The sequence below is a fragment of the Equus quagga genome, chromosome 16 (assembly GCF_021613505.1).
Source record: "Equus quagga isolate Etosha38 chromosome 16, UCLA_HA_Equagga_1.0, whole genome shotgun sequence".
Classification (NCBI taxonomy): Eukaryota; Metazoa; Chordata; class Mammalia; order Perissodactyla; family Equidae; genus Equus; species Equus quagga.
The window spans coordinates 20,272,119-20,288,650 of record NC_060282.1 but is presented as its reverse complement, the minus strand read 5'-3'; the positions used below and the strand labels follow the sequence as shown (position 1 = coordinate 20,288,650).

General features: G+C 36.2%; 1 protein-coding gene across 2 annotated transcripts in view; it reads left to right on the top strand.

The window, feature by feature from the left end:
* Nucleotides 1–16,532, top strand: part of MTBP (MDM2 binding protein) — an 85,164-nt gene that overhangs the window by 52,052 nt on the left and 16,580 nt on the right. For both annotated transcript variants that reach the window (XM_046641539.1, XM_046641540.1), the window contains exons 15-17: nucleotides 240–357; nucleotides 12,168–12,323; nucleotides 15,391–15,486. In XM_046641539.1, the coding sequence (XP_046497495.1) occupies nucleotides 240–357; nucleotides 12,168–12,323; nucleotides 15,391–15,486 (370 nt within the window). The remainder of the gene's footprint in view (nucleotides 1–239; nucleotides 358–12,167; nucleotides 12,324–15,390; nucleotides 15,487–16,532) is intronic.

Genomic DNA, 16,532 nt, shown 5'->3' with positions numbered 1-16,532 from the left:
AGGTTAACATGGATTTTTTTTCCTTTTCAAAAAACTTTTCTGTGACATTTTGCGCACTTAAGGCCATCAGAGATATTCTTAATAAATGCCTGAGGTAAGTTATTGTACATTTAATCCACCATGCCTTTATCTTTATACATACATGTGCACGTATGCACACACTACATGTGTGTATTTGTAATAGTGAAATTCAGTATGTTAATACTTTTTGATACTTACATGTGTTTCTTTCTCTTTAGACGTCAGTCCAGTAGAACCTATTTCTTCAAGTCTAGTGGAAACCAATCCTCTGGAATGGCCAGAAAGGCATGTTCTTCAAAATTTGGAAACTTTTGAAAAAGCTAAACAAAAAATGAGGTAATATTCAAATAGCTCAGTATTTTTAAATGAACTTTTTTTTCTTAATTCTTACATTGCGTTTATGAGATGTTAGTAGTTTATAGTTTTATGTAAAAGAAATGTATGCTGGCTGTAAGTAGACAGCTAGATAGAGCGTTATGAAGCAGCACGTTGAGGAAACGCTTTTCTTCCCCTTCTTCTTGTACTTTCCAGGTTCGCATAATTACAGTTAATATTTGAGTGGATGGCTTTGGAGACCATCTTCCATAGATATATGCAAGTATATGAATATCTAAGAAAAATTTATAAACCATACAGGAACACATAAAAATGAAGTAATAGTACTCTTCTCCTCCGAGCCACTTTAAACTGTTCCTGCTTTACATTCTTATATGTTTGGATAGTACCTATTAATTAACCTGAGGAGGCAGAGCTTTTTGTTTGTTTTGTTTTTGTTTTTTTGATTCAGTACGTAGTAAGCGCTCAGTCCATAATTGTTGAATGATGGAATGAAAGAAGAATTTAGCTCTCTCACATTGCCCTCCTCCCAAACATTGCAAATCATGTTTTTATTTTTAGCTCTTCTATTGATTACATTTATGACTTACTATAATATTTTGTTTATATAGCAGCAGATATTTATTGAGCACCAGCTATGTCTCAGGCTCTCCTCTTAAATCTTACCTTTTAAGGGGAGAGACAGTCAACAGAAAACAAGTAACCAGACAAGTAGCTATAATAAGTTACTCTATGTGTAAATGAATGAAACAAGCAACCGGACTGAGGGAGGATAATTTTATTTGTTGAGGGGGCAGAAGTGGTGGTAACTTAGATGAGGTAGATGGTCAGGGATGCTTTCTGAGGTTACATTTGAGCTGAGACCTAATGGACAAGTGAGTGAAGTACATTTAGTTACACAGGGCCTTATAGTTCATCATACAGATTTTGGATTTTATTGTTAGTGCATTGGTAAGCTTTTGAAGGATTATATGCAAAAGAGTGATGTGTGGCCGGCCCCGTGGCCGAGTGGTTAAGTTTGCGCACTCTACTTCAGCTGCCCAGGGTTTTGTCGGTTCGGATCCTGGGCATGGACATGGCATCACTCATCGGGCCATGCTGAGGCGGCGTGCCACGTGGCACAACTAGAAGGATCCACAACTAGAATACACAACTATGTACTGGGGGACTTTGGGGAGAAGAAGGAAAAATAATAAATTAAAAAAAAAGTGATGTGATCTGATTTTTCAAAGTTAGTTTTGCTCTTTTGTGACACACAGATTGCAAGAGGAAGATACTAGGAATAGAGTGATCAGTTAGGTACTCTTTTCTGTAGGCTACGTGAGGGAGAACTTTGATTTCAATGAGAGTAGTAGTAGAGAACAAATTTGGGGTATATTTTTGTGGTAAACTGGAAAAAACTCCCTGTGATGGTTTGGACGTGGAGGACAGGGAAAGAGGCATTCAAGATAATTTAGATTTCTGGCTTGAACAACAGGGTAAGTGGTATTCTCATTTATGGGATGGGGAAGTCTGGTAGGAAGTTGGGGTATGAATAGTTTTGGGGGGAAAATCAAGCGTTCTGCTTTAGGAATTTAAGTTTGATCTATGGATTATGCAAGTGGACATATCAAGTAGACTGGAGGAGAAATCTGAAAGTCAATTTGGAGTTATCATCAAAAGGGGTTTTTAAATACATACGAGTGTATGAGATCTCTTGGTTAGACCATGTAGAGAAAAGAAATGGCTTAAGACTACCCGCTGAGGATCTCTAACATTTATAGGTCAGGAGGAAGGAGATAATCAAGAAAGAAGGTTGAGAAAAGGACATGTTACCCACCAAAGAACTTCAGTTTCTTGCCCATCAATTTTATTGTATTTTTTTCTCCATTTTATTTATTTATTTTTTTAATTTTTGTTTTTATAGCAGTAAGATTGGATTATAACATTATGTAACTTTCAGACATACATCATAACATATTTCAAATTCTGTGTAGATTACATCATATTCACCACCCAAAGACTGATTATGATCCATCACCACATACATGTGCCTAATCATGTGCCTAGTCACCCCTTTTGCCCTCCTTCCTCCCGCTTCCCTTCTGGTAGCCATCAATCCAATCTCTGTTGCTATGTGTTTGTTTGTTGCTTTTATCTTTTACTTATGAATGAGATCATATGGTATTTGCCTTTCTCCCTCTGACTTATTTCACTTAGCATAATTCCCTCAAGGTCTCTCCATGTTATCACAAATGGCTGGATTTCCTCATTTCTTATGGCTGAGTAGTGTTCCATTGTGTATATATACCTCATCTTCTTTATATATTTGTCCCTTGATGGGCACCTAGGTTGCTTCCAAGTCTTAGCTATTGTGAATAATGCTGCGATGAACATAGGGGTGCATGTATCTTTGTGCATTTGTGTTTTCAAGTCCTTTGGATAAATACCCAGCAGTGGGGTAGCTGGATCATATGGTAGATCCAGTCTTAATTTTCTGAGGACACTTCATACTGCTTTCCATAGTGGCTGCACCAGTTTGCACTCTCACCAGCAGTGTATGAGAGTTCCCTTCTCCCCACATCCTCTCTAACGCTTGTGGTTTCCTGTCTTGTTAATTTATCGTCATTCTGACTGGAGTGAGGTGATATCTCATTGTAGTTTTGATTTGAATTTCCCTGATAGCTAATGATGTTGAACATGTTTTCATGTACTGTTGACCAGCCGTAGATCTTTGGAGAAATCTCTGTTCAGATCTTTTGCCCATTTTTTAACTGGGTTGTTGGTTTATTTGTTGTTGAGCTGTATGAGTTCTTTGTATATTTTGGATATTAACCCCTTATCTGATATATGGTTTGCAAATATCTTCTCCCAATTGTTAGGTTGTCTTTCCCTTGTGTTGATGGTTTCCTTTGCTGTGCAGAAGCTTTTTAGTTTGATGTAGTCCCATTTGTTTATTTTTTCTTTTGTTTCCCTTCCCCAGTCAGACATGGTACTTGAAAATATGCTGCTAAAAACCGATGTCAAAAAGCATGCTGCCTATGTTTTCTTCCAGAAGTTTCATGGTTTCAGGTCTTCCATTCAAGCCTTTAATCCGTTTTGAGTTGATTTTTGTGCATGGTATAAGATGATGGTCTGCTTTCATTCTTTTACATGTGGCTGTCCAGTTTTCCCAACACCATTTATTGAAGACTCACCTTTCTCCACTGTCTGCTCTTGACTTCCTTGTTGAAAATCAGCTGTCTATATATGTGTGAGTTTATTTCTGGGCTCTCGATTCTGTTCCATTGTTCTATTTGTCTATTTTTGTGCCAGTACCATGCTGTTTTGGTTACTATAGCTTTGTAGCATATTTTGAAATCAGGAAGTGTGATACCTCCAGCTTTGTTCTTTTTCCTCAGGATTCTTTTGGCTATTCAGGGTCTTTTGTTGTTAGATATAAATTTTAAGATTCTTTGTTTAATTTCTGTGAAAAATGTTGGAATTTTGATAGGGATTGCATTGAATCTATCGATTGCTTTAGGAAGTATGAACATTTTAACTATGTTAATTCTTCCAATCCAAGAGCACAGGATATCTTTCTGTTTCTTTGTGTCTTCTTCAATGTCTCTGAACAACGTTGTATAGTTTTCGGTTTACAGATCTTTCACCTGTTTGGTTAAGTTTATTCCTAGATATTTTATTCTTTTTGTTGCAATTGTAAATGTGATTGTATTTTTAATTTCTCTTTCTGCTACTTTGTTGCTAGTGTATAGAAATGCACCAATTTTTGCATATTGATTTTGTATCCTGTGACTTGACTGTATTCATTTATTATTTCTAAAATTTTTTTAGTGGATTCTTTAGGGTTTTCTGTATATAAAATCATGTTGTCTGCAAATAGTGACAGTTTCACTTCTTTTCCAATTTGACTCCCTTTTTTTTTCTTTTTCTTGCCTGATTGCTCTGGCTAGGACTTCCAATACTATGTTAAATAAGAGTAGTAAGAGTGGGCATCCTTGTCTGGTTCCTGTTGTTATAGGGATAGCTCTCAGTTTTTCTCCATTGAGAATGATATTTGTGGTGGCTTTGTCATATATGGCCTTTATTATGTTGAGGTATTTTCCTTCTATACCCATTCTATGTAGCGTTTTTATCATAAATGGATGCTGTGTCTTGTCAGATACTTTCTCGGCATCTCTGGAGATGATCATGAGATTTTTATTCCTCATTTTGTTAATAATGTGGTGTATCACATTGATCAATCTGTGGATATTGAACCATCCCTGCATCCCTGGAATAAAACCCACTTGATCATGATGTATAATCTTTTAAATATATTGTTGTATTCAATTTGCTAGTATTTTGTTGAGGATTTTTGCATCAATGTTTATCAGTGATATTGGCCTGTAATTTTCTTTTTTTGTGTTGTCCTCATCTGGTTTTGGTATCAGGATAATGTTGGCTTCGTAAAATGAGTTAGGAAGCCTCCCATCCTCTTAAATTTTTTGGAAGAGTTTGAGGATAGGTATTAAGTCTTCTTTGAATATTTGGTAGAATTCACCAGGGAAGCCATCTGGTCCTGGACTTTCATGTTTTAGGAGGTTTTTTATTACTGTTTCGATCTCCTTACTGGTGATTTGTCTATTCAGATTCTCTACTTCTTCTTGATCCAGTTTTGGAAGGTTGTATGATTCTAAGAATTTATCCATTTCTTCTAGATTATCCAATTTGTTGGCATATAGCTTTTCATAATATTCTCTTATTATCTTTTGTATTTCTGAGGTGTCTGTTGTAATTTCTCCTCTTTCATTTATGATTTTATTTGTTTGAGCCTTCTCTCTTTTGTTCTTGGTGAGTCTAGCTAAAGGTTTGTGAATTTTGTTTATCTTTTTGAAGAACCAGCTCTTGGTTTCATTAATTTTTTCTATTTTTTTTTTTAGTCTGTATTTCGTTTATTTCTGCTCTGATTTTTATTATTTCCTTCCTTCTGCTGCTTTGGGGCTGTGTTTGTTCTTCTTTTTCCAGTACCTTTAGGTGCACTGTTATATTGTTTATTTGGGATTTTTCTTGTTTGTTATGATAGGCCTCAATTGCTATAAACTTTCTTAGAACCACTTTTGCTGTATCCCATAGATTTTGGCACGTTGTATTTTCATTTTCATTTGTCTCTAGGTATTTTTTGATTTCTCCTTTGATTTCTTCATTGACCCAATCGTTGTTCAGTAGCATTTTGTTTAATTTCCACATTTTTGTGGTTTTTCTGATTTTCTTCCTGTAATTGATTTCTATTTTCATACCTTTATGGTCAGAAAAGATGCTTGGTATTATTTCGATCTTCTTAAATTTACTGGCAGTTGTTTTGTGGCCTAATATGTAATCAGTCCTGGAGGATGTTCCATATGCATTTGAAAAGAATGTGTATTCTGTGGTTTTTGGATGGAATGTTCTATATATGTCTACTAAGTCCATCTGGTCTAATGTGTTGTTTAAGGCCAGTGTTTCCGTATTGATCTTCTGTTTGGATGATCTATCCATTGGTGTAAGTGGAGTGTTGAAGTCCCCTAGTATTGTGTTACTGTCTATTTCTCCTTTTATATCTGTTAATAGTTGCTTTATATATTTAGGTCCTCCTATGTTGGGTGCATAGATATTTACAAGTGTTAATCCTCTTGTTGGATTGTTCCCTTTGTCGTTATGTGGTTCCCTTCTTTGTCTGTTGTTACAGTTTTTGTTTTAAAGTCTACTTTGTCTGATGTAAGTATTGCTACCCCTGCTTTCTTTTCTTTGCCTTTTGCGTGGAATATCTTTTTCCATCCTTTCACTTTCAGTTTGTCAGTGTCCTTAGTTCTGAAGAGTGCCTCTTGTATGCTGCATATATATGGGTCTTGTTCTTTTATCCAATTGGCCACCCTATGCCTTTTGATTAGAGCATTTAGTCCATTGACATTTAATGTAGCTATTGATAAAAATGTGTTTATTGCCATTTTGTTACTGTTTTTCTCTGGATGTTTTAGTACTTCTTCCCTGTTCCTTTCTTCTCTTGCTGTCTTCCCTTGTAGTTTGATGGCTTTCTTTAGTAAGATGCTTGATTTCTTTCCTCTGACTTATTTGTTTACTCATTATAGGTTTCTGGTTTGTGATTACCATGAGGTTTCTATATAATAGTCTACATGTATAGCAATCTGTATTGAGTTGATATTCTCTTTAGCTTGACCTCTTTCTAATAGCTCTACTCTTTTACTCCCCTCCTTCCACATTTTATGTTTTTGAAATCATATCTAATCTCTTGTTTTGTGTGTGTCTATCCATTATCCTGTTCTCATTGTAATAGGTAATTTTAGTACTTTTGTCTTTTGACCTATATATGATCTTCATAGGTGGTTGATCTGCTACGTTTACTGTATTTTTGCCTTTGTCAGTGATTTTATTGCCTGGTTTTTTGGGGGTTCTTTTTGGATAATTTTCTTATCCCTATTTGTGGTCTTCTCTTTCCCACTTAAATAAGTCCCTTCAGCATTTCTTGTAGAACTGATTTCTTGTGATAAACTCCTTTATTTTATTTTATTTTATTTTTCTTCTCTGGGAAACTCTTTATCTCTCCTTTCATTCTGAATAATAACTTTGCTGGATAGCATATTCTTGGATGTAGGTTTTCTCTTTTCAGTACTTGAAACATTTCATGCCACCCTCTTCTAGCCTGTAGGGTTTCAGCTGAGAAGTCCACCGATAGCCTCGTGGGCTTACCTTTGCATGTCACTTATTTCCTTTCTCTTGCCACTTTTAGGATTCTCTATCTTTAATTTTGGACATTTTAATTGCAGTGTGTCTTGGTATGGGCCTTTTTGGGTTCATCTTGTTTAGTGCTCTCTGTGCGTCCTGTATGTTGATGTCTGTTTCCTTCCTTAGGTTAGGAAAATTTTCAGCTATTATTTCTTCAAATAGATTCTCTGCCCCTTTGTCTTTCTCTTCTCTTTCTGGAACACCTATAATACAAATGCTAGTCTCCTTGATATTGTCTCAGAGTTCCCTTAGACTGTTCTCATTCTGTCTACTTCTTTTTTCTTTTATCTGTTCAGCTTGGGTGATTTCCTCTAGTCTTTCTTGTAGCTCACTGATCTGTTCTTCTGTCTTGTCTACTCTGCTATTGAGTCCCTCTAGTGAATTTTTCATTTCCAATATTGTATTCTTCATTTCTGATTCGTTCTTTTTTATATTTTCCAATTCTTTGTTGACATCCTCACTGTGTTCATCTAGTCTTCTCCCAATATCAGTGAGCATCCTTAAGAGGTTTTGTTTGAACTCTTTGTCAGGTAGGTTGCTTATTTCTGTTTCATTTAGTTCTCTTTCTGTGGTTTTGTCCTGTTCCCTTACTTGGAATGTATTCCTTTGTCTCCTCATTATGCCTTGTCCTCTGTGCTTAGATCTATGTATTAGGTGAGTCAGCTATGTCTCCTGATCTTTGAGAAGTGACCTTATGTAAGAGATGCCTTTTGAGGCTCAGCAGTGTGCTTCCCTCATCACCAGTCCAAATGATCCAGGAGTGACCCCTTTTGTGGGCTACTTGTGTCCTTCTACTGTGGCACAGTTGCTCTTCCTGCAGGTATCCAGGGAGTCTAGTCTTTTCCTTACTGGCTGGCTGTTTGTAAATTGGGTCTGGGGAGCCCCAGCACTATTGGCTACAAGGTCTGATAGCACACTTCTGTTTCAGTTTTCCTGTTAATTGAGTATGTAGCCAGTGTAGCTGGTTGCTAGGCTCAGGGGCTTATAGTTGCTGTAGGCCTCAGGCCTGCAAGGCTGTTGTCAGCTCTCTTAGGATTGCTGCTGAGTGACGCTGGCTCTAGGCACCGGAGCACCTAATTGTTTCAAGCTTTAGAAGGTGTAGTCAGTCCTCTTTGTGGGTGATTGTGAAGTACAGGTCTTCTGCCACTGATAAGCCCCACCCCCCCACAGGTCCACACACACTCTCAACACAGCCCTGGTCCATGCACACTTCCTGATCGCCTGGAATGTACGCAGTTGCCCCACTGCAGAGGACCCCCACCTCTCCACCAATGTGCCCCACAGTTCACCTGGTCCTCACACAGGACCTGCTCCACAGAGCTGGACACACTCGCCTGCCTGTTGAGGATCAAGGCACCCAGTCTATGCAGGCTAACAAGTAGCCTGATTTCCCATCAATTTTAGACGATACCTTTAACTTCCTGTTGTGAAAGATGAGGAAATTAACACCCCTATTTCCCTTTACTTTTTGTCCCTCTACCTCTGAACCTTATGTTATTTGCACTAGACAATTATTTTTCTTCTTGAAGTCATTTTTCTTGCACCTGTCTTGACTTCCTACTCTAATTTGGACTGACCCTTTCTACCTGCACAACTGTTATCCTGGTATTTCTTTTGATCACATTTCTTGCTTGGGTCTGTATTTTCTTGGATCTTAATCTTAATAAGAAGCCTGTTGCCACATCTATTTTTGTTCCTTAATATATATTTTATTCTGTCTCTGGAACTTTTAGAACTTTCTGTTTTCCTTGATGTTCTGAAATTACATGAGGTCATCATGGTATGAGATGTTTTGGTCTCAAGACTTATCTTTTTTTCGGCTCTGGGAAATATTCTATTGTTTCTCAACAATATTCTTCCTTCCAGTTTCTTTTTTTCTTTCTTCTCTCTGAAATATCTGTTTTAACTAATGTTAAACATCCTGGATTGATTTTTCATTCAAATTTTATTTTTCTCTCAATAATCCATCTTTTCATCTTTTCTGTTCTGGGATATTTCCTTGACATTTGCTCTCATTTTTTCTGTTTAATTTTTTGGTAGTCATATTTTAAATTACTAATAATTCTTTTTCTGTTGTCTACCCTATTATTTCAAAGCAACCTGTTCTTCTTATGTCAATAAGAATTGAGACGATACGATAAGGGTGTTAAATGGAATTTTCTTTTAACTGTTTTTGTCTGTTCTTTGAGTGATCTCATTATCTTTTGAGTCTGTTTTATTTGTTCCTCTGATGTTTTTCTCGTATGTGTAGTTTTTCTCCAGCATCCAGTGGCCCTTGATTGTTCATAGCTAAGAGTTTAGTACTAGGCTTCTTTATACAGGTAGTCAGAATGTTTTCTCTCTATATGTGTAGTCCTGTTCCCACCTGCTCTCGCCCGAATTAATGTTGGGAGCGGGGAGATACAGGTAGAGCCTGCCTGACTGGCTGCACTTTAGGGCATCTGGGGGTATCAGAAGGCAGGCAGCCTTCACCCAACACTGAAATAAGGAGGCTTTCTTCTGGGGGCATCACCACTGACACTGAGACAGGCACATAGTTTTGGGTCTTCAGAGAGCAGATTCTGTTTTTAACCTGGAGATAAAAGCCCAAGGGTTAGTGGGGTGTGGGAGGGTGGTGCTTGAACAGCTGTTCTGGTAGTGTTCTTAATTCTGATTTCTGCCCATTGCCACTCTCCAGACTCTGTGTAGAGTCTCCCTGGGGCTTTTTAGGGTGCGAAGAAGATGGATTCTATCTCCTTTGTAGGTTTCTCCCTAGTTCTCATTGAGGCACTTGCGTTAGCTTATCCCTTTTTGAAATTCATTGAATTCTTTGATCCACCATTTTCCTTCTTCCTTTTCTCAAACCTGTTATGAATTTAGTGTCCAGGGCTTCAACGCTGTGATTTCAGTTTGAGTAGGACGGTTAATATGTGTCTTTAATTCGCCGTCTGGAACAAGAAGCTTGTTTGTCATTTACGTCTAGATCAAATAGCGCCTTTCCCTTCAGCCTTGTGTAAATGCTGCAGCTCAATTTGACCTTCCTTCTTTAAACACCCAAGGACCATGTTATTACTTCTTTCCTGAAACTTATTTTATTATACCTTTTCTACCTCATTCTAAGTTGATATATTTATCTCCTTTTACTCTTCTCAACTGCTTTCTCTTACTTCAAGTTACACATATACACCAAATTATGAGCAGTGATTACGAGTCTATAAATTATCATCAGTGAACTGTTTTCAGTGCCTCACATTGATATTTACAGAGTAAATGCTCAATAAATACTTGTGGACACTTTAAGATATAGGGAGATACTATCAAATTGTTGGTTGCGGACAAAAGTTATGTTGCATATTTTCAGAAATTGTTTTGTGTTAAAACAGATTTCACTGGAGAATAAAAGACTGTTGCGTACTGAAATTCAGGAGTCATAGAATTTGGTTTGAGAGAAACCCAGTCACTCGTTGTGTGACTTTGTTGCCTCATCTTTAAGATGGGGATAACAATCCCAGTTCTACTTCAAAGTTGTGAAAATTTAATGAGATAATCCATGAGAAAACACTCTGTAAGACTGAAAACACTGAAAAAAATAAAGTGGTGTTATTTTAGTTTTTGACCTAAGACATATCTTGGTAGCGTAATTTATCACTAGCTGGGCTTTTAAGTTGCTTTGATATCCTGTGTCCAGGGTTCTGTAAAGATGCAAATGATACATTTCCCCATTGCATCCAGCCTGTAAAATGACTGAGTAATATTAAGAAAGCTTTGTGAGTCACCATTAGAGAACAGCTGTATAGAAATTAAATTAAACTCATCGTGTAGTTCCTGCCATCCTGAAGTATAAAGTTCAAAGAAAATATTTGAGTATTTTCTTGTTTGCCTTTTTTTATTAGATTTATAACTTCAACTTAAAAATAAAGGGAACAGGAAGGGGAAAGGGGCACTGTCAGTATGTTATTGATCCTTAATGTATAGAAATAAAATAAGTCTAAAACCATAATGTCAACATTTTAATCGTAATTTTCAGTAAAACTGCCTGATTTGAGTAGTAAAATAATCAGGAAATAGTTGAATTAATATAAAGTCAGGGATTTAATTTTCTATGCAGCTATTGAAAGATTTCATTTATACTTGGATGAAAGAGCAATGGCATGATCCGTGACTCAGTGCTCAGTGAAAGCTTTAGCATTCTCTGAAACTCTTTTCCTTTTTCTAGTTTTTAAAACTTTTGGCGAGCTTTTTGGGTTTATAGAATGATATAGAGTAGAAATAGTATCTAATTCAGAGTCAGGCTAGTTATGACTCTGTCGTTTTAAACAGCATGTCGCCCTGGGTCTGTATTGCAAACTATTGTGTGTTAGTATCTCTATCTGAAAAATAGGAATAATGATTGTTTTTTAGGCTTGGTATGCCAATTTTCACTTTACAAAGTACTTACTTTCATATGTTAATGTCATTTTGAGATAAGACCTATTCTGTCCTTTTCAAGGAAATTTGTAAGGATTAAGAATATATTGTATATAAGGTAGTTTGAAAAGTATAAAGTCCTGCATATATTTCAGGTATAATAATGATTCAGTGCTTATTCATAATGTCATAAGCATGCCTAGAAGAGACTTGGGGGGTATTTCTGATTACTGTCTCATTTCATGGTTGTGCTTCAAGTAATCTTTCAAGTTCATAGAAAATTGGAACGTTCAATCTCTGCCCTCAAAATTTACAGTATTGTGGGGTTTCAGAACATACCAGAGAGTTTAGATTTAAATTTTATAGAATTGGTAACTTCACATTACTAAATAATCATGCCATCATTTATAAAGAATGTAATTGGTTTATTTTAGTTAAGTAGCACCGTTGTTCACTTTAGTTAAGTAGCACGTTGTGATAACTGCGAGTTTCACTGTGACTTACAGATTTTTAAAAATATGCTTTTATACTAAATGATTGGCAAAGATTTTACTTTATTTTCTGTCCTAAATGTGTATTTCAATTTTTTGTGTGTATTTTTCTGGTTTCTGCTCATATCAGCTTTTCCAGTATGCTAAATTCGAATCCACTTTTAATAAATCTACATAACATTATTTTCCCAGAACTGGTTCATTACCTCATTCGTCTGAACAGTTGCTGGGCCACAAAGAGGGTCCACGGGATTCGATCACATTGTTGGATGCTAAAGAATTGCTGAAATTCTTTACCTCAGATGGATTACCAATTGGAGATCTTCAGCCTTTACAGATTCAAAAGGGGTATGTTATATCCACTTATAATTTCCAATTAATTTTTTTAAAAATCATTTTTTTGTTTGTTTTTGGTTTTCTTTTTTTTTTGAGGAAGATTAGCCCTGAGCTAACATCTGCCGCCAATCTCCCTCATTTTTTTTGCTGAGGAAGACTGGCCCTGAGCTAACATCTGTGCCCATCTTCCTCCAGTCTATATACTTGGGACACCTACCGTAGCATGGCTTGACAAGCAGTACCATGTCCACACCTGGGATCCAAACCAGCAAACCCTGGGGCTCCGAAGCGGAATGTGCAAATTTAACCACTGCACCACTGGGCCGGCCCCTAGAAATTATGTTTAAAACACATTGCATCTCGTTTTCCCAGTTAATTGGTGCTCTATGCCACTTAGGCAAAATTCACAACTTTAATCCCAATGTTTATCAGTTGGCGTTAGTCCTTGCATTTTACCTTGCCAAATGTCCTACTGTTTTGTGGTAGTGAATCTAAGGAAAACAGGAATAATAAAAGCAGCCTTAGCATATTCCCTAGAGAAGTCCATAGCTTCTACCTTGTATACAAAGGTCAAGACTTTTTAAGAAAAAATTGTAATCTGACTTGCAAACTTTTTTTTTAAATACTGTTTTCTGTGTTACTCTCCAGTTTTGTTTTTGTCACTACTTGTCGTGACATTGTCAGTCATGCCTAGTAGTAGCAAAAAGCTCAGCCTTTCACCTGCAGAGAATGGGAAAGTGAAATCAAAGTGCTTTTGAAACTGTGACATTACCAAATGCGAACTCCATGTCTACACAAGTAATTTGCAACTAATTTGACTTGCAAGACAACTTCCATTGAGTTAACTAGTTAATCAATACTGGGTGTTGCTGAAGTTGACTGACTGACAGGTAAAATTGTAGCATCAAATACTTGTGAGATTTGAATAATAACCCACTACCCCAATCTTTTTCATTGTTAATCTATTCTTTTGAAAACCTTCCAGAGGACATTAAAAACTGTAGATCATTTGGATCACTTTTACAGAGCTTGTTTTGGCAAATATTGATTTTAAAGGTCAATTTTGGAAAGGATTTACTTGAGGGTAGTTAAATCTCCAAAATTATGATAGAGCATTTTGCCTTCATGTTCAAGTTCCCTAGAGAGAGAGATAGGGAGCACCTTTGAAAACTTGAGGATCTTAATAACTCTGGGTCTTAATGACTTAATGATCTTAATGACATTAAAAACTGTAATTTGGGGATAATTTTCCTTTTCTCTTAGCTTTGGGAGATTGATACCCTTTTTTGTGGGGATCAAGAAAGTGAAGAAAGTGGAGACGTATGTGCACATTTTCATCTGTTTAGTTTTGGATTATTATCCTTCCCAGCATGAACTGTCAGAGTCAGATGAATTTGCCGAAACTGAATTATGTAGGTTTTACTCCATTTGACCAGAACATCTTTCTAGATGCAGTGTTGTAGGGGAGACAGATTTAATTCTTTCTGTATTTTATAGATGTTATATTTGGGAAAGTTTGATATAATTCCTTGAAGTTAGTAAAGAACTGCATCGTTATCAAATATATCTTCTATTAACATTAAAGTTAAAGGATGAACTTTCATGGCAATGAATCAAGAACCTGTGGACTCTTATTAAATATCTACCTATGCAAGGGGCCATCTGAAAGGCTAAATTAAAGTAAACACAGCGCAGGGGTGACACTTATGTATCTACCAAAGAAATATGAAACATTGACAAAACACATATTTATTAAAATGTTTCTTTTAGAAAGAACAATGTGTATGTAAATTAAACAAAAATAGATAAGGTTGCTGAGAGGGATTGAAATAAGAAATGGAAGACAAGATGGTAAAGGAAAGAAATGAAGTGCTACGTGCCTGAAGAGTTCTATATTACAAAATTACACACTTTAATAGTCAGTCATCACTATACTGGGGTCATTGCAATTTATTAGTGTTACTTTTTGTGGAACACTTTAAGTGGATGCATTAGAATATAAATTCTGTTTTCTAGGACTCACTATTTAGCATATCTTATATTTTAATGTCATAATTTCAAATGCTGATCATAGTACCCTAGATAATTTCAGTGGCAAATTTCATTACTAATGCCATAGGGGAAAAATGTGATAGGAAATTTATTCTTGGTACTCTACTATCTGCTTGCCTTTCTCTGTATGTTTTCCAAGTCTTCTGAATTCAAGCCTCTGGTATTTCATTCTGCCTGTTAACTATGAGAGACTACTGTTGCGTAATGCTCCCTGTCCCATCTGACCTATTCTGAGCTTCAGGAACATGATCCAGTACATTAGGACAGAGCCTCCAGACTCAGGCAGAGGAGGATGCCTATTAAAATAACCAGGAGAGCTTAATCTAATGGCTGTGACCTTCTTCTTCCTGAAATTTCGCCATAGCCTTGCAGGTCTGGGTGTGGAAGGAGCTGAACAGGAATATTTTATGTAAGCTCACTGTATGATTAGTTCTGACATACCTGCTGCTTGAAAACCTCCCTCAGGAGAACCGAAGTCTGCAGTCAGTCTCTAGACCCTCTAATATTCAAAAGGTTGCTGACTCTAACATCAGTGTCAAGGTGACTACATTCCTGGGTAAAGAAAGATCTGGGCCCCCATGTGTTATAGTAGGGAGTAAATACGTCTCTCATTACCAAAGATTTGAGTTGACTTGAATTATTCCCCCACAAAAAAGAATTTAACTAAGTGCATAAACATTAGTTCACTAAAGCAAGAAAAGAAAAATCCTTCAAGAATAATGCTGCTTCTTGAATTTCCATTACAAATAATATTCTGTTCTTGATTTATCCATTCCTAGAATAGTTTTGTGAAATAAGTAGCATCATAACTTCAGAAACTTGAGGCACAGGAAACGTAAGTGATGAAACCCACAGGCCTGACCCTGCTTGATTTCTTCCTTACACTTTCTGGTGTAACTCAATTTTTATCCCATTAGGATTCAGTTATCAAGGAGGAAGTCAGGTTTCTTTCTTTAGACACTTTCTTGAACTTTCTCTTTGTCACTAAATAAACTTTAAATACAAAGGAAAACCTTTTTCTTTTCAGGGAAAAGACTTTTGTTCTAACACCAGAACTCAGTCCTCGGAAACTTCGGGTGTTACCTTTTGAAAAAGCCTCAGTATGTCATTATCATGGAATTGAGTAAGTTTTCTGTTTACACTATATTCTTCTGCATGTTGTTGACATAGCTTATCTTATGTAAATGTGAAGAGTGACTATATAATAAAATGATGTAAATTGAGATCCTGAGCCAAAGAGAAAGTTTGTCAAAAAACCCTCAAAAAACAAAGCAGCATATAAACAAACAATTTATGTTCTATTGGGACAAAAAAGTTTTTTGATGATTAATCAGTTTTACAGCATTTAAACCTCCTATTATTAATTACTAGATATTTTAATCAAAATTATTTTGGTCCCTACGTTATATGTATTTATACTACTGGTCACATTAATATTCCCTGGTCACTAATTACATTGTAATTGCTCAGAAACTATTTGATGAAATGTGTTCCTATTTGTAACATATTAATTATGTGTACATTTTTACAGAATTTTAATTGACTGGTTTAAATAAAATTTCAAAGAATTCTCTTGCTTAAAGGTATCAGCAGGTTCTAAGGTCACATGCACGTCTACCATTTTTAGGAACACAAGAAATGAAATGCTATGGATGATATACTTTACAGTACATTTTTAGGACATCCATGATTCCTTTGGGAAAACGTTTCCCGTTCTTAAAGCAAAACATTATTTTATATTGATTTTCCGTAAATCAAAAGGGGAAAGTACTTGATTTTCCTTAATCTTTAAGGAATAACTTTATCAGTGAAGAACAGACACATTCTACTTTGATTGGCTTGTAAACTGAATCTTTATTGTACACATACTTTAAAAATACTTTACTGACAGTTTTTCACTCAGGCTAAAGATACAAAAGACTGTGAGACAACTCTTTCTGCCCTTAAGGAGCATGCGTATACAGTCAGTCCTCCATATCCACAGGTTCCACATCCGTGGATTCAACCAACTGTGGATGGACAGGCCTGTGGTGGTTGTGTCTGTACTGCATATGTACAGACTTTTTTTTCTTGCCATTATTCCCTAAACAATACAATGTAATAATTATTTACATTGTACTAGGTATTGTGAGTAATCCAGAGAGGATTTAACCTTTAGGGGAGGATGTA